Raw genomic sequence first — 26,036 nt, 5'->3', positions numbered from 1 at the left:
GTGAAGAACGGAAGGTATTGGTCCCAGTCTCGCTGATGATCGGACACCATCTTTGTCAAATACTTGCCAACTGTCCTATTCATTCGTTCTACCATACCATCCGATTACGGATGATACGCGGTAGTTCTTGTTTTCTTCATGCCTAGTCTATCACATATTCCTTGGAATAGATCGCTTTCGAAGTTCCTGCCTTGGTCACTATGGATCTCCAAAGGCACTCCAAATCGGCTGATATATTCTTGGATCAACTTATCTGCAACGGTGGCGGCCTTCTGGTCTGGAAGTGCGTAAATCTCGACCCACTTAGTGAAGTAATCCATTACTACCAACATGTACTTGCCTCCATTTTCACTTTCTGGAAATGGCCCAGCGATATCCAAAGCTATTTTTTCAAACGGGCTTCCAACATTATATTGTCTCATAGGAGCTCTCCTTTTTCGGTAAGGCCCGTTACTCGTGGCACAAATAGTACATTTCTTACACCAGTCTTTTACGTCGTCGGAACTGTTCATCCAATAAAACCGTTCTCGAATTCGCTGAAGGGTTTTCTTTACACCAAAATGCCCTCCTGATGGACTGTCGTGTAACTGACGAAGTACTTCGGCTATTCTGCTCTTTGGGATCACCAACTGTCTTCTCTTCTCTGAACCGTCATCATTTTCCAGGACTCGTTTGAGCAAGCCATCTTCCATGATAAATGAGTCCCACTGGGCCCAATACGTCTTAACTACTGAGCATAGGTTTGATATTTCTTGCCAAGGTGGTCGACGGTTTTCCTCTTTCCATTTTCGAATTTTCTGTATAACTGGATCTCTTTCTTGTTCTTCTCTGATCTTAGTAGGCGTCCAGTCGTCGTTGACCATCGTTGTTCTTAGCACTGCTACTTCCTTGGATTCCGTTTTGTTGCAGTATGAACACTCTGCTGGGCATGGTCTTCTGGAAAGAGAATCAGCGTTTCTGTGGCTATCTGACCCTCTGGATTCTTAAACTGAATCAACCACTTAAGGGCAGCATGGTCGGTTTGGATTAAAAACTTTCTTCCATAGAGGTATTGGTAAAAGTGCTCTACTGATTTCACTACTGCTAGAAGTTCTCTTCTCGTGACGCAATAATTCTGCTCAGGTTTCGAAAGAACTTTACTAAAATATCCAAGAACTCGTTCCTGTCCTCCTTGAATCTGAGACAGCGCTCCTCCAATGCCCACATTACTTGCATCTGTATCTAAGATGAACTCTCCTTCTGGCAGTGGATACCCTAAAATTGGTGCTGTTATTAAATGCTTTTTTAAGGTCTCAAAGGCATTTTGGCAGTCTGTATCCCAGCGGTAGTCTCTTGCTTCCTCCGTAAGTCGCGTTAATGGTTTAGCGATATCTGCAAACTTCTTAATAAACCTTTGGTAGTAAGTACATAGTCCAAGAAAACTTCTCACTTGGTGTTTGTCAGTTGGTTTTGGCCATTCCTTAATGGAATCGATTTTTCCCTTATCCACGGCCACTCCTTCTTTACTGACTATATGACCCAGATAATTGACTTTACCTTGAAATAGCTGGCACTTCTTGGGGTTTAACATCAATTGGGCAGCTTTAAGTCGATTAAAAACGTTTTCTAAATTCCTCAAATGATCTTCGAATGTCTCCCCCAAGACGATTATGTCATTTAAATAAACCAGGCATGTTTTCCAAGATAACCCTCTCAATACATTTTCCATAAGCCTCTCAAATGTCGCAGGAGCATTACAGAGTCCAAATGGCATAACGTTGAATTGCCACAATCCAGATCCTGTGGTGAAGGCTGTCTTTTCTTTATCTACTGGGTCCATTTCTACCTGCCAGTATCCAGACTTCAAATCCAAAGTAGAAAACAATTTACTTCCGGCCAATGTGTCCAATGTGTCATCGATCCGAGGCAGAGGATAACTATCTTTCTTGGTAACGTTGTTCAGTAAACGGTAATCCACACAGAACCTCCGTCTATCACCCCGTCTTTCTTCATTTCCTGAACAATCGTTTCAGATTCCTCTCTTTTCGCCTGTGGTAATCGTCGAGCTCTTTGACGAATTGGCTTAGCATTACCAGTATCAATTTTATGCTTAACAACGGTAGTTCTTCCCGTCTTTCCTCCTTTCGGTACGAAAATATCACGATACTGCCGAAGAAATTCCCTTAATTTCCTTTTCTCAATCTGATTCAGAGACTGTCCTGCAGCTGCAACCATTTGGTCGAATTTGTCGTTGGAATTATCAGATGTTGTCGCCTGACGGATTATGGATGTCACAGGTACACAAGTTCCTACTTTTGTCTCTTTCTTTATGGTCACTGGGTAGTCGTTGACATTGATAAGTCTCACTGCTAATTTCCTTAGCCGAAGTCACCAATTCCTTTCCAATTATGATTCCACGGCCAACCTCATCGTCGTGGTTCCAAGGCTCCATCATAACAGGTCTCCCTTCGTCCACAATTCCCTGTAGCCGCGCTACTATGATCGTTTCGCTTCTCGCAGGCACGACTGTATCTTCTTTAATGGCTGCTTGCACAGTTTTGTCATTATGTGGAAGGAGAAATACCTCCTCGTTGCCAACTTTGATTACCTTATTCTTAAAATCCAATTGGAATCCATGCATATTCATTACGTCCATTCCTAATATAACATTCTCTTCGATGTCAGCAACTATAACAGTATGGACAAACTTTTCTGCTCCAATTCTCAATTGTACCTGGATTTCTCCATGAATGTTGGCATTTTCACCTGTAGCGGTCCGAAGTCGCAACCTCGTTGGTAACAGTTTCTTACGGCTGTTTATAACTGTCGGGCGTATAATGGTTCTGGTCGCTCCGGTATCCACCAACAACGTATGTATTTTACCATTTATTTCTCCATCTACATATACACTATCTTCACGACATTTCAAAGAAGCTATTAGTATGAGAGGGTCTTTGGAAAAGTTCCGGGTCAAAGCTGCCCCCCTAAGGCTGACCCGTTCTAGTTTTCCTGGTGGTGAGTTTCTTGATTTGCGTCGTACCTAGGGTGCTTACATGAACTTCGTACGTGTCCTATTTCGCCACAATTCCAGCATCTTATGGTCTTCGTTTTCTTGTATGTCATACTCTGAATCATATTAACGAGCTGGTCAAGTTTATCTTCATCTCCTTCCTCTTTTACAGTCCTAACTTTACTGTACCCTCCAGAGGCCTGCGTAGCTGACTCGTATTCGAGGGCGGCGGATAAGACATCAACCAGCGTCTTGTGACGAGCTAATCGTAGTGTTCTCTTCGGGAGCTGTTGGATAAGCATATCGTACTAATCTGGCAATATCTACCTCATATTCTTGAAGAGCCTCATCTTTCTTCTGTCTTCTGTTTTTAAGCTGCGACTGATATACATGCGCCAAATGTTCGTGGCCATATCGCATGTTTAATCTCTTCTTCAGTTGTTCGAAATCATCCGTCTCTTCTACGGCTATGGTCTGAAGCACATCTAAGGCATCTCCTCGAAGAGCGATAGTCAGGTTTACAGCCTTTTCTTTTTCAGACCATCCATTCGCTCTTGCAGCTGATTCGAACTGTTTCATGTAGTTGTTCCATGACGATTTTCCGTCGAAAGTTGGGACTTTCACATGGACAGAACCTCCACTTCCTTCAAATTTCGGCCGTATTTCCAACTTACATTTCGTCTCGTCTTCTTTTGTCTCTATTGTAATCGGGTTGTTTCCTCTCTCTGCTGTCCCTGTTTCCTCCATCTTCCTTTCCATCTCTTTCATCTTTTCTTCGAAGGCAAACTTATCGGCAGCAACTTGGTTTTTTAACGAAGATATTCTATCGTCCAGGGCAGACATCTCAGAAGTGACTTTAGAGATTTCCGAAGAGATGTTAGCAGAAACTTTGCTTTCCAGGGACGAAATCTCGTTAGAAACTTTGTTTTCTAATGACGCGATGTCACCAGAAACTTTGGCTACATCAGAAGAAACTTTCGAAATATCGTCAGAAACTTTGTTCTCTAATGATACGATGTCGCCGGAAACTTTCGAAATATCGCCAGAAACTTTGTTCTCTAATTTCGAAATCGACGAGAGGACAGCATCTTCAAATATATAATTCTCTGGATCTAGACCATCTTGCTCCAAAGCGTTCTTTAGTCGTTGGACTAACTCAGCCTTTTTTCCGGTAAAAGGTAATTCTCTATCTTCGAGATGTCTTTTTAAATTCGTCACTGTGAGCTCATAAATCGTCGTCATTTTCATAATTTAAAAATATTCACTTGTATTATTATTATAAGTCTAATTTATGTTCGATCCCACTTCTGACACCATTTGTTGTGATTTTATTTAATTTATAATTTATTTATTAAAAGGTTCTTATTTTAATTTATTAAAAAGCACGATAATTTATATCAGTTTATTTAAACCACTAATAATACATAATTTATTTTATACGAACGCTACAATTAAAATCGCGGGCGCGGGTCTTCAGATATTAACTAACTGTCCCTTTCATGAAAGCTTCGTTATTATATAAAAATACAGCCGGTCGAGAATTCAGCCTGACTATACTAGAAGGTCAATCCGGGTCATCGTTTTGACCGTTTTCTGGAAGGTTCCGTTCAGGTAGATTTCTGCCAGCTAATCGAAGGGTCTCGTAAAATCTAAAACATATAAGTGAATAAACAAGATGCTTACAGGTTTTTAATATGACTCATATTTTTACGTAACAGTATTCCGGTATTAAAGGTAGCAAAGAAATTAAATATCGCTTTTCCTCCTCACTTATTGCCAACTGTTGGTCCGTAATCGGCTACAATATAAAATTTATTGTTTGTCTTGTTGTTCTTTTGAAAGAAATAGTTTTGAACGGCTCATTTTGCTGAAGGGATGTTTTATAATTAATACTACCGAAATCGCGTCCTTAAGAAAGCCATTTAACGTCAAACCACTTAAAATTATTACCACCGCAATCTTTTCTTCGCATAATAAGAGGATCTTTAAGCAAAGCAGCAAAATCAAAGAAATCAGCCTGTTGCATTTCAACAACCTTAAATTTATTACTGCTAGCCGTTTTTTCTTCTTTTTTTCTATTATAGCATGGTCCAAATCTACATCCATATGTGAGTAACCAGATACCATAAACTTGTGATGAATAACTTGTAACGTTGGTTTAGCCTGCAACAAATATGTAAACATTGCTGCGACATTTGAATTTTTAATTTGTTCACCATATGTATCTGAATACAGAATAATTTCTGTGACATCATCAGGTATCGCTAGCATGTACTTATACAGACATGATGCTACTTGATTAGCACCTGGTAGCATTAAACGTCCATAGTTGTCTCTTATAAAAAGCAACTGATGTCTCTAAAGCAGGAGTCGAGAGACATTGCTGCAAATCGAACGTGAGACAACGAGTTTGATTATTGTTAGCAGCTAATATTTTATCGGCTTTTTTTTTCACAATATGCTAAATCAGCGGCATGTTGGTGACACTCACGTTCTAAAATTATTGTGTTTTTGTAAATAGTTAAATAGGATGGCAAGTATTTACATGTGCTCCTTCGTCTAGTATAATGACTTTCATAAAGTGGAAAAGAATTAATATGGTTTATTACTTCCAGTAATTTATCTGCAGAATGTTTGCTTGAAGGTGGTTTCTTACCACGTTGATCTGGTTCCACGATGCCGCTGGAGCTGCTTCTCCTCTTTAGTCCAATAAGTTTAATGAAATTATCTGTGACATCCAACGTTTTGAGAAAACATCTTTGACAGACTGTTATTCGGTTAGAGTTAATTTCGAAATGATATTTGTATGTATACATCTTATATCTTTGTTCGTCTAGATCGTCTACACGTCGTCTTTCAGTTTGTTTCTCGTGTATACTTATCATTGAAGAAACGAACATTGCCCTAAGATCATATGGCCCTAAGTTCCAAAAGTCTGCAAATATTTGTTGTTTTGTTGTTCACTTACTTTTTCACGACATTTGTTACGAAAGTTGGCCAGGGGCTTCATAATACGTTTTTCTATAGTTTTACCTGCTGCAGTCACATATTCCTGACCAACCAAAATTTCTTTTAGTTTTTCTTTCCCGTTTTCTCTTTCTGTTTTCTGTAACTGTAACTGGTTGTGTAATATCATCGGAAGAAAAAATAATCTCAGGAGGCTTATGCACGTCATTAACTTCCAATTGTGTATGCCCTACGACACGATTAGAACTTTCAGGTACAAATGTAGGGTCAGCAATAGAATCGTCACTTGAGTAATCACTTATTTCAAGTTTTTTTTTTTTTTTTTGGAATATACGATTTCTAGATACCAGATGTACTTGGCTCAGGTTCTGCTGGTAAGCCTTCCTGATTAACTATAAGAAACAAAAACTCAATTAAGTAGGTATCAAAAACCAATTAAAATATGTGTCATTTACGCTTGCACCAGGGATTTTCTAATAGTTAGATACATTTTTTTTTAAATCTGATAGTAAATTTAAAGGATTTATAATATTTTTCTTTATAAAATCATCTACTGAATTTTTTAAAACATTTCACAACCATTAATTTAAATGCAAGTCATACATTCAAATGATAGAAATTGGTAGAAGCGTAAAAGCACCTCTCTTATCTTTGGTACGTAAATTCTAAGAATAATGTCCGTAATCCAATTAAATTATAAATATAAAAAATGGCAAAACGTAAAAATGGCGATAACAGGTCCTGTGAAGAAAATTCTGACTAAAGAAAAACCAAAAATAAAGCAAAGGTGGATGACTGATAAGATCCTTCTTCTCATGGACAATCGGAGAATAATGGAAGGAAAAAACGAACAAAGGTATAAACAAATACACAAAGAAATCAAAATAGAAATCAGAATAGCAAAAAGAAGATTTTTATAAAAGAAAATGTGAAGAAATAGAGCAATTGCAGGCAAAACATGATATTTTTAATGTACATAAAAAAGTGAAAGAACTTGCAGGTACACAAAAACGTAAGCAGCCAAATACCCTGTATAATGTCAACGGAAACATAATAACAGAACTAGAAGAACAGTTGAAGACATGGAAAAACTATATTGAAGAACTCTTTGCAGATGATAGACAACAATCTGAGCTAAGTAACATACAAGGAGACGAAGGTCCAGAAATAACGGAAGAAGAAGTAATGTACGCACTAAAAAGAATGAAAAATGGTAAAGCCCCAGGTCCAGATGAAATACCAACGGAAATCCTTAAACTAATAGAAAAAGACTCGATTCACATTTTAGTTGTTAAACTTTTCAATAGCATTTATACATCAGGAAAAATACCACAAGAATGGCTTTTATCCACCTTTGTTACTATACCAAAAAAGATAAATGCCAAACAATGCACTGATTACCGTACAATCAGTCTGATGAGCCATGTACTGAAAATATTTCTGAAAATTATACACTCTAGAGTACACAGAAAACTGAAAATGGACATCAATAATACCCAGTTTGGATTCCGAAATGGACTTGGAACAAGAGAGGCGTTGTTTGCACTGAACGTTATGTCTCAAAGATGTCTGGACATAAATCAAGATGTATTCATGTGTTTCATAGATTACAACAAGGCCTTTGATAAAGTGCGGCATGATCACCTAATCAGACTCCTGACAGAAAAGAATTTAGATAAACGAGACATCCGACTAATAGCAAATATGTACTACAATCAGAAAGCAGTAGTGAGAGTAGAGAATAATACCACTGAAGAAATTGAAATAAAGCGAGGTGTGAGACAAGGGTGTATACTGTCACCAACCCTGTTTAATCTCTATTCCGAAGACGTAATGAATAGAACACTCTCTGAGCAATCCGTAGGTATTAAAATAAATGGTGTTAGATTAAACAATCTGAGATTTGCCGACGACACCGTTCTGATCGCAGAAACACTTGAAGAGCTACAGACATTGGTGAATAAGATGGCAGACTGCAGCGAAGAATATGGACTATCTTTGAACATAAAGAAAACTAAATTTATGGTAATATCGAAATCAACACAAAATGTCCAAAATTTATATTTACACAATGAAATTATCGATCGAGTTAGCAAATACAAATATTTAGGCACTTTTATAAATGAAGACAACGATAGCTCAGCAGAAATCAAAATAAGAATAGAAAAAGCCAGATCCATATTCACTAAAATGAAGAGAGTGTTCTGCGGAAGAGATTTGAGCATTGAAATGAAACTTCGCCCGATGATATGTTACGTACTTTCTGTGCTGTTCTACGGAATGGAGTCATGGACTTTGAAAAATATTGATACCAAAAAATTAGAGGCATTTGAACTGTGGATGTATCGCAGAATCCTGAGAATATCATGGACCGAGAGAGTCACAAATGTCGAGGTCTTGAGAAGAATGAATAAAGAAAAGGAAGTCATACTTACGATCAAAAAACGAAAACTGCAATACTTGGGACACATTACAAGAGGCGAAAGATATGAACTGCTTCGAATAATTATGCAAGGGAAAATAGCAGGAAAAAGGTCCATAGGAAGAAGACGAAACTCCTGGCTAAAGAATCTACGGGAATGGTATAGCTGTAGCAGCAACGAATTGTTTCGGTCAGCAGTTTCGAAAATACGTATAGCCCTGATGATCGCCAACCTTCGGAACGAAGATGGCACTTGAAGAAGAATCCAATTAAATTAATATTATTGTAATCAAAATCAACTTCATCCTTTAAACGGTTTTTAATTATAGGTACATCGTTTTCTCTTTACTTTAACATTTCTACACCAATGGAACACATCTAGAAGTTTTAAAATTTTTAAGAATTTACTGCACACTATTTACGTACAATAGATGAAAAAAATATTGTCAACAAAAATAATACATACCAGGTTCAGGTGTATCCGAAACTAGTGTTTGTGAAACTAGTTCCAATATCTGTCTACCTCTAAGACTTGTAAATTTACTATTTAAATCCATATTATTATTTAACAGAAATAAATTTCAGACTAATAAAACTATCACCAGATCAGGCCGTCAACTTTATCGGAACTAATAATTGAAAATGGTTTTAAAACGAAGATTCACCCGAAACTCAAGTGTCTTGAATAAACAAAAGAGGAAGAACCGACTGTGGATATCAAAATCATCACGAAATACTTGTATTTAATACTTATGTCACTAACAATATTTAATATTTTAGAAACAAATTAGACGAGCATAGTGTAGACGAGCATAGACGAGCAATACCTATATCTACATAAGTGGTTTAGAACGCCGTTTCACATCGAACTCGCTATATTTGTTATGACTGAGTAAAAGTTCCTAAAAAGGAGTTAAGTGTTTATTACAGCCACCGTTATGAAATAAAAATAAAGAGTTATAAAGAGCACGATAAAATACTTTGATATATAAGCGGTATATGACTTAGGTGTTTATTCCAGTTGGTGTATTACACAAATTTGGTTAGTTTGCGAGATTATGTATTTTTCATAAAAAAATGACTTAAGTGCTTGTGACCGCCGAGTCTAGAAATAGAGTTAAAGAAGCAAACAGCACCGGATCCTGATATTATTATTATTGCCCCATGAGATCGATTTGTTTAACTCATAGACGTATAAACACAGATGGACTCAGTTATTTACATAAAAATGTGAAGCCAAAATTATTTGAATAGGTCACATTCTCAGCACCTTCAAATGTTGTCACGTTTTTTTATTAAAATATCTTATTCACGTATCGCTGAAAATATTACTATATTTATTTTATACTCTACAGGTGCTATCAAACCAAAATAATAATTTATTATTTAAATTAATATATTTAATTGTAATTAAAACATCAAGTGTGCACATAGTGTGCATATCATTTAATAATAGCTTATAACATATATCAACCAATTATTTTATACCTATGTAGAAGCACTGAAAACTATTTATTAATGGCAACGGTGTTTACATTTCTGTCTTATGGCTCTACGTCAAACTTCAAATGCTGTTCCATGTTTGTTTACTTTTTACCAAGATGAGGAAAAGTTGTTGTTTTTCGATATTTTTGCTGTATTTTGAGTGATATTTGTAAATAGTGAAATAAACATATATTATAATAATGGTGCTACAGTATTGCATTTGCAAAAAACGAAATATTTACATCCCAATGCCTTATTTAATTTGTAAGTACTGTTTATTTACATTATTTAAGATGAGGAACTGAGGAAGCCTGTTTGTTTACATTTTAAAATATGTCTTTCATAGGCGTACCATTGGGTTTGTTCATATACATTAATGTTGTCGTATTAGTTCATGAAATTAGTATAGGTAGACATTTTTAAATTATAAGTAGACATCATCTGATTAAAAAGATCTGTTTAGTAGCTTTTTAATTTAATATTTCTCATGAATTCAAATAAATTAGTAAAATTAATAAAACTCATTTATTTTTCTATGTAGGTTTCCAAATAATATTGATTAATGATGAAACTTACTCTAAACTTCAACAGAGAAAACAGTATAAAAACCTTTCAAAAGCATCCTTTTTGGTTTTTAAAACTTGTAAGGAAGCTGAAAAATATTTCAGATTTTTTAATCTTCTTCTTCCTATGCCGTCCCCATTAACGGAGGTTGGCGACCACATTTTTAAAAGCTTCTCTGTCTTTTGCAACGTTGAATAATTCGTCTATAGTCATGTTTGTCCAGTCTCGATTTTTTAATAAAACTATAAATATCTACAACAGACCAGTTAAAAACCTTATGAATATTTTGATTAGTAAAACCATACAAAATGTTCCAAAATCAATTTATGAGCATTTTGGTGACCATATGTATGATGAAGATGCAATCGATGGTCACTCTATGCAACTTTTAAAATTGGTTCTTGAGAAATATTTTAAAATTGGAATTGATCATGAAACGAAGACTACTTTAGATGCTAACACCGTGCCCATAAGAAGCGTTCTTACTAAGACTGTTTTATTTTGCAATCAATAAATTTATTTCTGTACCAACGTCTTCTATTATGTCTATTTACCATTTTTACTTTAATACTTCTGTTCGCTAAATAGCTTTCCAATAATTTATACATTTTCACGCCTACTTTTTAATAAGTATATTTGCAAATAATTTTATGTCAAATGCCAGCAAGAGCTTTGGAATGATCAATAAATATTTTTGTAGCAGAAACCCTTACTACGAGGAATCTATTCATATTGTATTAAAACAAATTTGTCACAATTTGAAAAAATATGTTTTAATACATTATCAATAAATATAGGTATGTACTTAAATTTGACAAATGTATATTTTTTAATTGTTTTTTTTTATCGTAGCATTATTTGATACCTATTAAAAAATTAACTTGAGCTCAACTATATTTTATTGTATTAATTTTAAAGCAAATAAAATTGTATTTTATTTTTTCTATTAAAACGTGTTTTTATACATTATTACTTCCAATTATTAACGTCTGAATAATTATCCCCGCGAGTAAAAATTCAAGCACGCTTATGCTCATTGAGGAAATATCACAGTCTATCGATACCCGTTTTACTCCCCTTTACCCTCTTGTCCAGGAATATCGAAGCTTCAAAACAGTGTGTGTTTAAGGTATCTTATTGCTGTGTCCATCTATTTTTATACGTCCATGGTTTAACTTATATATCAATAGCTTTAGGTAGTATATACTGAAATACTGAAATACTGAAACACAAAATACAAAATGATGCTTTGTCTAAATAAATGTCTACTTATTTATTTTATTCATGTATATTTTTATCTTTAATTTTATATATTGTTTATTTCTATAAGGTTGCATTTTTGTATAATTTTGACAGTGGATTTATCTATTTATGGAAATAAATGTATATATCTAACGTAATATGTAATAATAACTAAATTCCTTTAAACATTTATTTTTTATTTCCCAAAATACATTCTTTATATGAGCTTTTATAAAGACTCTACTTTTAGTACTTCGTACGATGCGATGGCGTTAGACGTCTAATGTACATTCTCAGCGCTAAAATAGACATCCCAAAAGTCCCTCAAGTAAGTTCACCGGACGTCTGATTAAGGGTCCAGATAACGCCCCTGTACGTCCAACGAACGTCCTTGGGACCAAAGCGAACATTCGAGGGACGTCCTTTTAGTCCGTGAAGGACGTACTTTGGACATCCACTGGACGTTCGTCTGCTATTAGGGCTGTTTTGAATCCAATATTATACCAAAAAAAAAAGTTATTGGTAAAAAGTTTTGAGACCCTCTCCAAATATCTAGAAAAGTCGAGAAAAAAATATTTTTGCTTCAATACTTCGATTTTCGCTTCAATACTCCGCTAATACTTCTATTTTATTGGCCATGGCTTGCTAACACATAATATAAATATTGATAAAAAAGTTTTAAACCATTTAGGAGCAATATCAAAAAATTCGGTTTTATTTTGTATCTTTAATTTTGGTAACTTTTTCTGGGTACACTTTTGAATATAGATAAGCTAGGTCAAATCAATTTAGTTTCATCCCTAAAAATTGTGGTATAATTTTTGACCAATCTTTGTGTGACACCCTGTATATAATAATCACGAAAACCTCAATTTAAATTATTTTATAAAAATTCACAAACATTCCAATTTCATTCTATTTTTAATTTTATCTAGGACAGTTTGTTTATTAAAATTGTGTATTGATATCGAAGGCAGCTGAATATAAAGTTTTTGGAAATAATATACTACACTGCTCCAAGAAATTAACACACCCCTTTAAAACTTACCACGTAACATGAAAATATTAACTGAAATGAAACGCATTTTACCTCGTGTTATGTATTTTACTTTGTAAAAAAACCGATTTGGCAATTTCTCGCTAACCATCTTCAATATTCATAAACTACCCCTGCTTATTTCCACCCCTGCTATGAATGACAGCTTGCATTGACGATTCATACTCGAAATAAATGGTCTTCCAGTTCATTCCAAATTTGGACAAGACGTTGTTCCAGTTCCTGCAGAGTGTTTGGTTGATTAGGAGAATTCCGCAGACGTCTACCAAGTAAGTCCCAAAAATTTTCTATAGGATTTAGATCGGCACTATCCGTTGGCCATCCCATAACGTCGATTTTAACTTCCTCTAGATAATTTTGTACTATATTTGCAACGTGCGGTCGTGCATTATCGTGCACTAGAACAAAATGTTCGCCACTATAAGGAGCAAATGGCACAACATGGTCTTGAAAAAAGTCAACGATATGTCGGTGAACGTTGATGGTACTGTTATTCAACACCACCAACTTTGTACGAGCCTTTAAAGAAACGCCACCACAGACCATAACCGACCCTCCACTGAATAAGGTCGTTTTTCGCACGTTACACTATGCATACCGTCGTTCATTCTTACGTCGGTACACGCGAATACGCCTATCACAATTATAAAGACAGAACCTACTCTTATCTGTAAACAGCACTCTATTCCAATCAGTCTCCAACCAATGGAGATGATTTCGTGCAAATTCTAAACGCGCTCTGGTCTCTGGTAAGTATACGATTTACCAAATTATCTTACTTGAGGCATTGGCGAATCGTTTCACAGCTGATTCGAACATTATGAACATCTTTAAGTTGGGATTGTAAGCTTCTGGTAGTTACAAATCGTTGTCTTAAGGTGCGAAGTCGTAAAAAACGATTTTGAACAGGCGTTGTTTCACGATGTCGACCGGGTCCTGAACGCCTAGAGTGACTACCGGTCTCTCTGCACCGTTCCATCATTCGTGAGACCGATATATGGTGTACGCCGAACCATTCACCTAAACTTCTGTAATCCCGACTTTATTCGTGCACAACCACTATTTGAGCACACTCTTCATTGGTCAAATTTCTCTATTCCCGTTGCATTTTGATTAAAACAATAGCAAAATGTTAGCAACAAACAGCAATAGTTCACACAATCTCTTATCGATATTAACAAATTTACAACATATTTGTTTTGTTTTTTTTTTATTTACAATTAAGGCGCATCAACCTAAGTGGTTGTTAGCGCCGCTTGGTATTACAATTTTTTTACCTTTTTGGATACATAATTTACAGATTTTGACATACATAGATTTTTACATACATAAATCTGAGTTAAACTAAGTACATTGGTTAATAAAAGATTACACATTTATTTGTACACGCACTGATGTTTAAATTTGGTTGTATATTCCTATTGATTTTAGAAAACTTTTTCCTCTCATTTGAATATGCAGGGCATTCGATTAAGCAATGTTGGACACTTAAACTGTTAAAACACTTACCGCACATTGGACGAACACTTCCAGTAATATGGTATTCATGTGTTAAGCGTGTGTGTCCTAATCTCAGTCTGTTTATTATAATTTGGTCTTTCCTGTTGCTACACATATTCTTCCATCTTGTAACTGTTGTTTTTATATCTCGTAGTTTTTGTTGAGATCGATTCCATTCTTGAAGCCAGCGTTCTTTCAATGTCGAGTTAATCCAGTGATGAAAATTTTTCTTATAGGTGGGTTCTATCAAGTCTTCGTTGTTAACTGAAGATTTGGCGGCAGCATCTACTCTTTCATTACCATGTATACCTATATGTAACGGAATCCACATAAATTTTACAATCGCATTCTTTTGCTGAAGTTGGTACAAATGGTTCTTTTTCAATCGCAACAATGGATGAGTTGGGTAAATAGTGCCTAAGCTACTCATGGAATTTAAGGAATCTAATATTATTAGGCACCTATCCAAGTTGGCGTTCAGTGCATATTCTTATGCTTTGTAGATTGCGAATAGTTCTCCTGTATATACTGTGCTAAAATTGGAGATTTATTGCTGGATAGTTCTCTTCTTTTTTAAACGTGTATCCTTAGCAGGCGGTATAAAGCATTCAGGAGTTTCAGGTGGTGTAACTGTTTCGGAGAAAGCTCTTTTGCTCTGTGTTTGCAGTGTTGGTTCTGTGCTAATTGGTGAAGTGATCAATGATTCATTAGTTTCTAATCCTATTTCATTAACGTTTATACCTTTATTTGTAGGCGGGGTAATCGTTTTTTGGCCTTGGTTTATTTACATCTACATCTTTATTTCTGTATTGTTTAGATTGAGTGTCTTGTACCAAATAATTTGGTTCTGAATGGATTTGTACTGAGTGTTGTGTTACGTCGAGTATAATGCCTGCTGTAGTCACTGTGTTATTTATTATTGAACTGGAGTTATTGTTTTTTTGAGGACAGTTTGAGGCGATATGGTCAATCTTTTTACAAATATAACAGGAGTGTTGGTCTACAGACATAAAAATTCTATAGTTTGTATTGTCATGACAAATTAACAAGGATTCAGGAAGTATTAGGTCCACTAAAGGTGAAATTTATACCTGTCTACGAAAACTTAGTACTTGTTGAAATTCGGGACGAGATGTGCCAATTCTAAGGAATGATAAGGGAGACAAAAGTTTAAAGCCTAGTTTCTGTAGTTCTGATTCTAGAATACTATGTGGAATTGTTGGACATACATTGGATAGTATTAGTCGGTCACTAGGAGTAATTAATCTTCTTCCTTGTATTATTTGATTGTTTACTATGATTTTTCCTTGATGAACATTTATAAATTTGTCAACAAATTCTTCCTTAGATAAACAAATACAAATCCTGTTGTTAGCTATACGAGAAGAGAACAATATATCTGTTGAAGAAATAACTGATCCTAGTGATACAAGGTAATCTTCTAATTTTACATTTTCTAATGAACTAAATACAATAGCTTGCTTTCTGCATGGAAAATTAAGGGTACTGGTTACTGATGAGTACGATTTTTTAAGTGTTGGTGGTGAAATACAGCTCATTTCCTGAGCTAATTCGGAATTAATATCATCCATTTAAATAAACTTTGAAACTAGTCATTACATCTGAATGCGGTCCTGTATCCAAACTATAACAAGGCAATTAAGCCGGTGCAAAAACAAAAAAGATAAGAAATTCTTGTTTGTATTTGAAATATTCGATGGTTCTTCTTATGTTGTCAAATATATATTTTTGTTTATTACTAATAATTTATGTAATATAAGCTGAGTTACAGAGTCTCTGATGTTACTCCTACTCAGGAACTTCACCAACTCACTCTTGTAATTTTTCAACGGGTACCTATATATTTAACTTAAAATTCACTTAACTTAAGAGCCGATATTTTCCTATTATACTGGTTAACTTCCAGGTCAGGAATACATCTTTGTTTTGTGTTCCTTTGAAACTAGTTGAAACAAAAAACAAAACAAGTAACTTTATAAAAACATTCCAAATATCCCAATGAATCACTTTTTTGTTTTTATAAATGGTGCGTTAATTTCGTGGAGCAGTGTATTTTTAAAAATAAAATGTTAAGTAGTTCTTAACTGGAATTACCAAGTCAGCGTCATTGATCATTCCAGTTCTTATAGTATCTCAATAACAAACAAAGGCAGATTACATGACTATACATATATTTATATTAATTAAGTGCTTTAATTTAAAATGTACTTGAAGCTTTTTTTGATATTTTTTCTTTGTAATATTATTAAAGTGAATTTAGAAAGTGGTCAACCGTTTGTTTCTCCCGTACTCAACAGACCAAAACCAGGACTCCCAAATGGGTTTTCATACAATGGAAAAAGATATTATATAGGCTCTGTATTCAAGGTAAGGATAATTATTTATAATCAACTGAAATAATATATTCTATGAATATTTCAAATCCGGATTCCAATATTTATAATTTTAAATTTGTGCTTTTTTCTTGGATCTAACTATTACCAAAATAACTATGATCATATTGGTTATTCATATTTTATTACCTGTTAACAAAAATGGCGTTACTGTTAACAATTTCTTTTTGTCCCAAATTGTATTATTTCAAGTATAAATGTAAAATAATATGAATCTAGGTAACAATAGATTACTTATATATTATAGAAATCTGGGTAAATAGGATAAATCAATTGTTTAGGCATATTATGTCATATATTTTTTAATAATTCTGAAGGATTACTGGTTTAATTTTAAATTCTTTCTTATTTGTGTTAGGTTAGGTTCTAACTATAAATAAAAAAAGATTCTTAATAGAAACGAATTTAAAACAAGTGTGTTACTAGTTTAGTTAGCTCTAACAATGATAGGTTGGTAAGAAGCATTCCTTGTCTCTCTCATAAATCTTTCAAATAAACAATTTGGAATCAACACTTGAATAATTTAATTAAATAAATGTTCTATTACATGAATCTTTCAAAATAAAGCTACTCATATAAATTTTCAGTTCAATAAATTCAAGAACGTCAGATTTAAGAGATTAATTACAAAAAAGCGATTAATTAAAAAAGTACAAAAAAAGTTTGGCGTTTCGACTTTCACTCCGGATATCGTTCTCAAAAAAATATAAAAAAAAATCTGCGGGAAATATATAACCAAAGTTATTTGTTATTAGGTAGTGTCATTTCAAAATTAACATACTTGGTCACGATCTTATAGGCCCCAGAATATGAATGGCTGAAAAAATCTGATGGTGGTGTTTTTAACCGAGGAATATCAAATTGTGACTTTTGATTTTATGTTTGTGTAAACTCTGCCGTAATTGTGATTGTGTAACGTAAATTGTGCTACGTAGATTTGTATTTTGTGTATTGTGTGTTGCATATGTATTGCGTATAAGATTTTGTGTGATGTTTTTCGACCTCCTGATATTCCACTATTGTTGTATATTTTTGTTGTTGACTTATTCTCTTAGTATTAGCAACCAAAATCTGCTAATTCTGCTTATGGGTTTGCTAGACATTTTTCTTCGTTACATTTTTCTTCGTAACGAGATATAGCAAACCCATGAGCAGAATGTAGCAGACTTTGGTTGCCAATACTAAAATAAGAATGTTCCATAAATGAACATATCATTTTAAAATATAAAATAAAAATATAGTTCTTTACACTTTTCTTAGTGTAGAATAAGTAAAATATTCACTAATATCTAGTTTGCTCGGGATAGCCGACTTAATGGCGCCACAGCCTCTTAAATAGTTTTCACACCTAAATACAAGAGGGGTAATCTACACTTTTACGCACCAAGTATTATTTTATTAGTTCGTTCTCACAGATCGCCCTTGAGGCATCGCATTTTAAAACACTCTCAATTCACGTATAAAATATTTCTCTACGCCGAAATCGGGCATTTTTCTCATAAATACGGTTTTCTCTTTTACGTGCGATAAAGAAAGAATTATTTGATACTGTATAGTCAGCTAGAGCCGTGTTGAGGCTTCTCTACTCTAAAAATAAGTTAATTATAAGTCGATAAACTAAAGGTGATTTTATTTCTCTGGAGTTATATTTGCTCACATTAACAATCCTTATCCTTCAACGGTCACTGAAGAACCAAACCTATGGAGATACATCCATTCACAAGTCCTTTGAAGTAAGGCTTGGAATCAAAAGATTTCCAACACTCGAATGTAGGTAGCCAGTTACAAGGCCCCCACATTTCGTGGTCTTATCGAGCACAGATTATTTGATGAAACAGGACTGAAGAAAGAAAAGGATTACACACGCCGGAGAGCAACAGGAAGAAAGAATAATGGTTTCTCGTCCCTAGAAGAAAGATTGCACAAGTTGACCTTCGTTCAAGATTAGACACGTGTGTTTTGTGAAAAGTGCGTTATGTGCTGGTAAGCGACAGCGGTAATTAAATTGGATACTTGAAAAACATTTGGTGAGGTTAAAACTCTTTCTATATATTTCTATAGTCACTGCATGCACACATTTATATTTGGTAGATATTTGTCTCGACTTTTATTTGTTTATTAATATTTATATTAACTAATGGCTTTGATTTGACAACAGATCTTTCTTCTCAATATCGTTAAAGATAGCTGACAATTATTTATTATACAGATTGTCTCACAGCCCGCTCTCAAGAAAAATATTTATTTATCACTCTAGTAAAAATACTCTATTAAAATTAAAATCGCGTCTTAGTTGAAAAAGACATTTACACTAAACAAAATCATTCACTCTTATTTCTCGCTCAGCATATATTTGCAAATAAATTCACTTTTAAATAAAAAATGGAAGCTTTAAAGAAAAAGCGCAAATCACTTAAAGCATCAATTACACGTATCTCAGAATGGTTTATAGCCAATAAAGATACAGAAAACGAAATACTTGATTTTGAAAATAGGAAAGAAAAACTTTTTAATTTTTTCACACAATATGAACAAACTCAATTAGAAATCGAACAGACTGATGACAGCGACCAACAATCAGCTGATCGAGCAAATGTTGAAGAAAAATACTTCAACACACTCAAAGGTTTGCAAAGAAAAATAATAGAATTAAATTTAACAGAAAATAAAGTACCTAGCTCAAATAATAATGCTGTTTCCAGTGCAAGGCTGCCTGAAATTAGCATGAAAACCTTTACCGGCAATTTCTCAGAATTCAATGAATTTTTTCAACTATGTGAAACTCTGATTACAAACAATTCAAGTTTAAATAATGTACAAAAGTTTATATATTTAAAATCCTTCCTCAAAGGAGAACCTTTAAACTTAATTAGCAGCATCGAAGTAGTAGATGCAAATTTTGCTATCGCTATAAAAACCCTAAAAGAAAGATATGATGACAAATCACGAGTGATTAGTACTCTTATAAAAAAGCTGTTAAAGTCTCAATCTCTAGTTAAATGCACTCCTCAGGTACTAAGAGATTTTCTTGTACACACGAAGCAAACGCTTCAAGCTCTTAGTAATCTCGAAGTTCCAATTGAACATTGGGACCTCCTTTTAATAGAAATATTTTTAGAAAAAATAGATTTTGCTTCTCAGAAGGCTTTTGAATATGAAGTAGGTTCTAAAAATGTTCCAACACTCAAGCAATTTTTTGAATTTCTAGAAAAAAGATGTAATGTTTTAGAGAAACTTAATTACACTGAAACTCAGTCAAAGTTTAATAATAAAGTCACTCAAAAAACTGCTCATATTTCCACTATAAATAATAATAAATCTAGCTATGAAAATTGCATATTTTGTAAACAAACTGGTCATAAAATATATCAGTGTAACTTATTTAAAGACACAAATTCTCGAGAAAGGTTTAATTTTGTAAAGCAAGCACAGCTTTGCAGAAACTGTTTTGGCACTAAGCATTTTACTGATAAATGCATCTCTAAATACACATGTAAAATTTGCAATAAAAAGCACAATACACTTCTGCATGAAGAAAATAATTTTTCTCACACTCATCAAAATAATTTATTCTCTCCCACTCGAAGCAATCAAAGTGCTTCAAATTCACATGATGGTAATCAAAGTCACGCCAATAGGCAACAATCACGCTTTAATGCACCACAAAACTCTCAATCGTCCACAAGTATACAGGGTGATTCACAAACTCGCCATAGTGCACCACATATCTCTCAAAGTCATTTTCATGCTCCTCAAAGGAGTAATAATGCCCAAGTTACTCAAAGAATTAATTGTCCACATTCATATAATGAATCACCAAACACTTCTACTCACTTTAGCACTCAGACAAATGAAAATTGTCTACTCTCAGACACGCAAAAATTCATCTTGCATCTCTTCTCTCTCCACTTTCAATCCAAAAAACGAAGTTTTGCTAGCCACAGCGCTGGTAACAATTTACTCTAATAGTGGACAACCTGTACACGCAAGATGTCTTCTCGATAATGGATCTCAATCGAGCTTTGCAACAAAGGATTTAGTAAATAAACTAAATTACTCTACCACTAATAAAAGATTACAAATTTCCACAATCTCTCAAAATTGTTCCATCTCAAATGAAATGGTAAACATTGAATTTTTCCCATATAAAAACAATGATATGAAATTTGAAGTATCATGTGCAGTTTTGGATAATATTACGTGTAAAATACCTCAGGTACCTCTAGATCGTAGCAAAATAAAAATACCAGATGGCATAAAGCTCAGTGATCCCTCTTACTCCTCCCCAGGGAGAATCGATCTCTTATTAGGTGCAGAAATTTACTGTGATCTATTAAAGGATGGTTTAATTCATATTGGAGCAGGTCTTCCAGTGCTTCAAAACACTCATTTAGGATATGTCATGTTCGGTAACTTATCTCCACAAGTTTCATCTAAGAAAAAGATGCACTCTCACTCAAACTGTAACTATTCACACTCGAATCATATTTCTTTATTTGTTCAATCTCACACTGAAGAAGAAAATATAAATAATCTTCTCCAAAGGTTTTGGGACATTGAAGAAGTTCCCGAAATAAAGCATTTAAGTCCTGATGATGAAAAGGCTGAGAAAATATTTAAAGCCACAACACAAATCCTACCGAATGGACAGTTCCAAGTAGATTTACCCCTATGCACGCCTAATGAAAATAATAAATTGGGCGACTCTTTCCAAATGGCGCGAAGGCGATTTCTAAATTTGGAGAACAAATTCTCAAAAAATGATTCTCTTTACAAACAATATAAATCTTTTATAGACGAGTATGTTGAATTAGGACATGCAAAATATGTTCCGTTATCTCTGCAGAATGTACACTTCGAAAACAAATATTTCTTGCCTCACCACAGTGTAGAAAAAGACACTTCTCTCACAAGTCGTTTGCGCGTAGTTTTTGACGCATCCTTGAAAACCACTTCTGGTTTTAGCCTTAATGATATTATGTTAAAGGGTTATACCACACAACCAGAACTATTTGACACTTTAGTCAATTTTAGACTCTTTAAGTATGTGTTCACATCTGATATAAAAAAGATGTTTAGACAAATCAGAATTAACCCCAACCAAACTTTCTTATTAAATATTTTGTGGCGCAACTCTCCCTCGGAGCCGTTAAAATGTATACAATTGGAAACGGTTACCTATGGAACGAAACCAGCTACCTTCCTTAGCACACGATGTTTAATTGAACTCGCAAACATGCATAAGGAAGAATATCCTCTCGCTCATGATATGCTCATTAATTTTTGCTATATTGGTGACATGTTATATGGTACAAATGGTATTGAAACACTCACACTTGCGCATGAGCAAATCACTGCACTGCTACAAAAGGCAGGCATATCTCTTCACAAATGGTGTTCAAATTCACCACAATTTTTAGAAAATATTTCACAATTTTCAACTGACTCCACGTATGTCATATCTCCAGAAAATCATTCCAACAAAATATTAGGTCTTTGTTGGGACTCTAAATTAGATAGTTTCTCTATTTCAGTACCAGAAATCGAAATAAAAGATTCCTACACTAAGAGACAAGTGCTCTCGATAATCGCAAGTTTTTTCGACCCCAAGGGATTAATTAATCCTGTAATAGTAACTGCAAAAATAATAATGCAAAAAATTTGGCTTTCAAAAATTCAGTGGAATGAAAGTTTAGACTCTACACTCTTAAATGAATGGTTAAATTTTCTCAAACATATTTCAGCACTAAAACATTTAAAAATGCACAGACCTTTTTTTATTGAAAATTATATATTATTGTGATATTTAAAGTCTTGGTGCGCCAAGCAATAATTAGCTAATTAATTTTTTTGATTAATTAAAATTATTTAAATGATATGATTATGACTCTATCACAATTTTTAATTCTTTTATCTCAGAGTTAAATTCGTGCTTCAATATCTATGCTATTACATGTGAAAGGTAAGGTCCAAAGAATACCGGAATAATAAAAAACACATATGATCTAACACTATATATTGAAATAAAAATAATGAAATAATTCACACTCAAAAGTTTTCAATAAACAAATCTCATATAATGATTCTCAAAATTTTGTTCTACGTACGTGAACAATTCAAAATTAATGGTACAAACAATATTAATTGAAATCTCAAAATCCCAAACTATTCTAACTCTCCTAATCAAAATATTTATATCCTTTCTAAATTAAGTGTAAAAATTGTGTTATCAATAAAAGAAAAAAACTGCAGAAAACAAAAATATCTCTCTCTGATGATGAGTGGTCCAAATCCTTGTTCCTTGTAGACTATATTATCTCCTCTCAACCACTCCCTATGTAATCAGCAATCTTACAACAGATTGTTGCAAGTATATCGTCCTTAATGATCTCCTTCAAAAGCACAAATCATTTAAATTATGATAGCCTTTCTTTTCTCGATAAACTGAATCTCTCGTTGGCCCGAGTGAAAAATGACTCTTGGAATATCTTCTCTTTACGATAAACTGAATCTCTCGTTGGCCTGAACAGTGACTCTTGGAATATAAGTAGAAAATATGACTTACAATATTTTGCTGCTTCAGCCTCTGTCAGATACACTAACTTCACAAAAACTCACTAACATTCAACACTACTGCTTGCTACTTCTCGGGAACCGCCAGAGAACAATCACTGTTCGTCTTACAGACTTGGAAAACCAACTGATTATCTTTTCTCTCTCCTCAATCTAGCTAAACTTTCATTCCTACATACCTATCCCACCTTTTTCAATCTCCGCCAATCAAAACTCGTCACAATTCCCCCATTTTTTCATTTCGATAACAAATTTTTACCTATAATTATAAAATTTCCTAAAACTTATTTACAAATAATATTTTTCTATAATTCTTAAAAACTAACAAAAACCTCTTTCTAAAATCTCTTCTATTGTCTCTAATCACTGCATTAATGTATTTGGAAAACCCGGTTCAATTGTCTTTGGATTTCACTTAAAATTATGCGGATCACTCAAGTATAACAAAAAATAATTTATGCATAGCTTACATTTTGTTTAATACAGGTAATCCAAGAATTTAAAAACTTTCCTTCTTCGAAATGTTTGTTGGTTATTATCCTACTTATCTGAATTATTTTAATGTTTTTGAACTTTGAAATATTTTAATCAACCCAATATTTTTCTCGATTTTACATATCATAACAATATGTACTATACAAATACACGCATTTTCCGACGCTAGTGAAAAGGCATACGCCAGCTGCATATATATTAGAGTTACTTATAGCTCAAGGAATGTCTCTTCCACACTCATCGCCTCTAAAAGTAGGGTAGCTCCAATAAAAACATTAACTTTACCTAAGTTAGAACTTATGGGTGCTGTTTTATGCAGCAAACTCACTAAAAGAATAGTTGAAATTCTAAATAATAAATTAACTCAAATAGACTCAATAAACTGCTGGACGGACTCAGAAATCGTACTTGCTTGGTTAGGCTCACATAGCTCGAGATGGTCACAGTTTGTTGCAAATAGAGTTTCTGAAATACAAGGAAACCCACAATTTAAGTGGCGATATATAAAGTCAAAACAAAACCCCGCAGATATTGCGTCAAGAGGCATGTCTGCTCCTGAACTTCTAAACTCAAAATTTTGGTTTCAAGGTCCCTCATTTCTACTTAATTATGACTTAGATTTAACTTCTTATGATTCAAAACCAAATGTAAGTAAAATACCCGAGGAAAAGAAAATAGTTCATCTAGCACAAGAAAGTCCAATAAGTTTCATTGAAAATTTATCTCTCAAATTTTCAAACTTCTCAAAACTACAACGCAGTATCACACTTATTCTCAGGTATATTCACAATTTCAAGTTTCCAAATGAAAAATATGTTGGACCCTTCTCTGTTTCAGAATTAAAAAATGCTGAAAATTTAATAATAAAACTTTTGCAAAAGGCACACTTTTTTCGAGAATTTTCTTGTCTTGAAAATAAGGAGATAATTTCAAATAGAACAATTTTAAAACTCAACCCATTCATAGATAATCAGCAAATGATTCGTGTAGGTGGTCGTCTAAGGTACTCAGACGTCCCATATGAACAGAAGTACCCATTACTTCTACCCTCTCATAATCACATAGTAAAATTAATGCTGCATAGAGAACATATAAGATTATGTCATGCAGGCCCTCAAAATACTCTTTCCAGTTTTCGTTTAAGATATTGGTGTCTAAATGGTCTCAAAGAAACTAAAAGAATAATTAATAAATGTCACGATTGTTTTAAATTTAAAGCAAAGACAGCCACACAGTTAATGGCTGATTTACCACTTATAAAAGGCTCCAATTTAAGAAAGGCTCCAAAAATAAAATCCTACATAGCGTTGTTCGTATGTATGGTTACTCGTGCAGTGCACATCGAATTAGTCACAGGTCTCTCCACCGAAAGTTTCTTACTTGCTTTAAAAAGATTCATCAGTAGGAGAGGCTGTCCACAAATTATCTACTCAGATAACGCCACTAATTTTCTAGGAGCTAGAAATCAGTTGAGGGAAGTTGCACTATTTCTTAAACAAAAGGAAACCTCTGAGTCCATATTCAATTTTCTCTCCTCTTCTGAAATCCAATGGAAATTTATTGTAGCCCATTCTCCGCATCATGGTGGAATTTGGGAGGCAGCCATAAAAAGTGCCAAATATCACATTTTAAGGCTTTTAGGCAATACCACTTTAACTTTTGAAGCCTTTAGCACAGTTCTCGCACAAATAGAAGCAGTACTAAACTCACGCCCTCTTTGTGGTATGTCAAATGATCCAAATGACTTTAACACATTGTCTCCAGGACATTTCCTAATAGGAAAACCAATTACGTCATTTCCTGAAGAGATAGTGACGGAAATACCTGACAATAAATTAACAATTTGGCAAAACTACATGAAGATTCAGCAATCATTTGCCAAACGCTGGAAAATTGATTACCTTAATCAACTTCAGAATCGCCCCAAGTGGTTAACACCACAGAAGAATCTTGAAGTTAACGACTTAGTTCTATTAAAGGAAGATAAAGTTCCACCCCTACACTGGCCATTGGCAAGAATTGTTGAATTGTTTACTGGTAAGGACGATAAGGTCCGTAGTGTTAAAATAAAGACTAGAGATGGATATTTTAACAGACCCATTACAAAACTCTGTCCTCTTCCTGTGAACAAAGTAGAAAATTAAAATTTTAAATTTTGTCACATTTATATGTATTACTCTAGTTTAGGAATAGTTATTTCTTAAATTACATTTAAGTTAAGTTTGCTTACTTTCTCAAATCACTCTTTCTTTCGTTTTGAAGTAAATACTTCAGGTCTATGTTCCAGAAATGAACATATCATTTTAAAATATAAAATAAAAATATAGT

General features: G+C 33.9%; 1 protein-coding gene across 1 annotated transcript in view; it reads left to right on the top strand.

Annotated features, from left to right (window-relative positions):
• Nucleotides 1-16,347: 16,347 nt before the first annotated feature.
• The window catches only part of LOC140447596 (C-type lectin mosGCTL-7-like), a 46,572-nt gene continuing 36,883 nt past the window's right edge, over nt 16,348-26,036 (top strand). The window contains exon 1 of the mRNA XM_072540343.1: nt 16,348-16,614. Coding sequence (XP_072396444.1) covers nt 16,450-16,614 — 165 coding nt within the window. The 5' untranslated portion in view covers nt 16,348-16,449. The remainder of the gene's footprint in view (nt 16,615-26,036) is intronic.

The sequence above is a fragment of the Diabrotica undecimpunctata genome, chromosome 8, assembly GCF_040954645.1.
Source record: "Diabrotica undecimpunctata isolate CICGRU chromosome 8, icDiaUnde3, whole genome shotgun sequence".
Taxonomy (NCBI): domain Eukaryota; kingdom Metazoa; phylum Arthropoda; class Insecta; order Coleoptera; family Chrysomelidae; genus Diabrotica; species Diabrotica undecimpunctata.
Note: the sequence above shows the minus strand (reverse complement) of the source record. Positions and strands in the feature narration are given on the sequence as shown.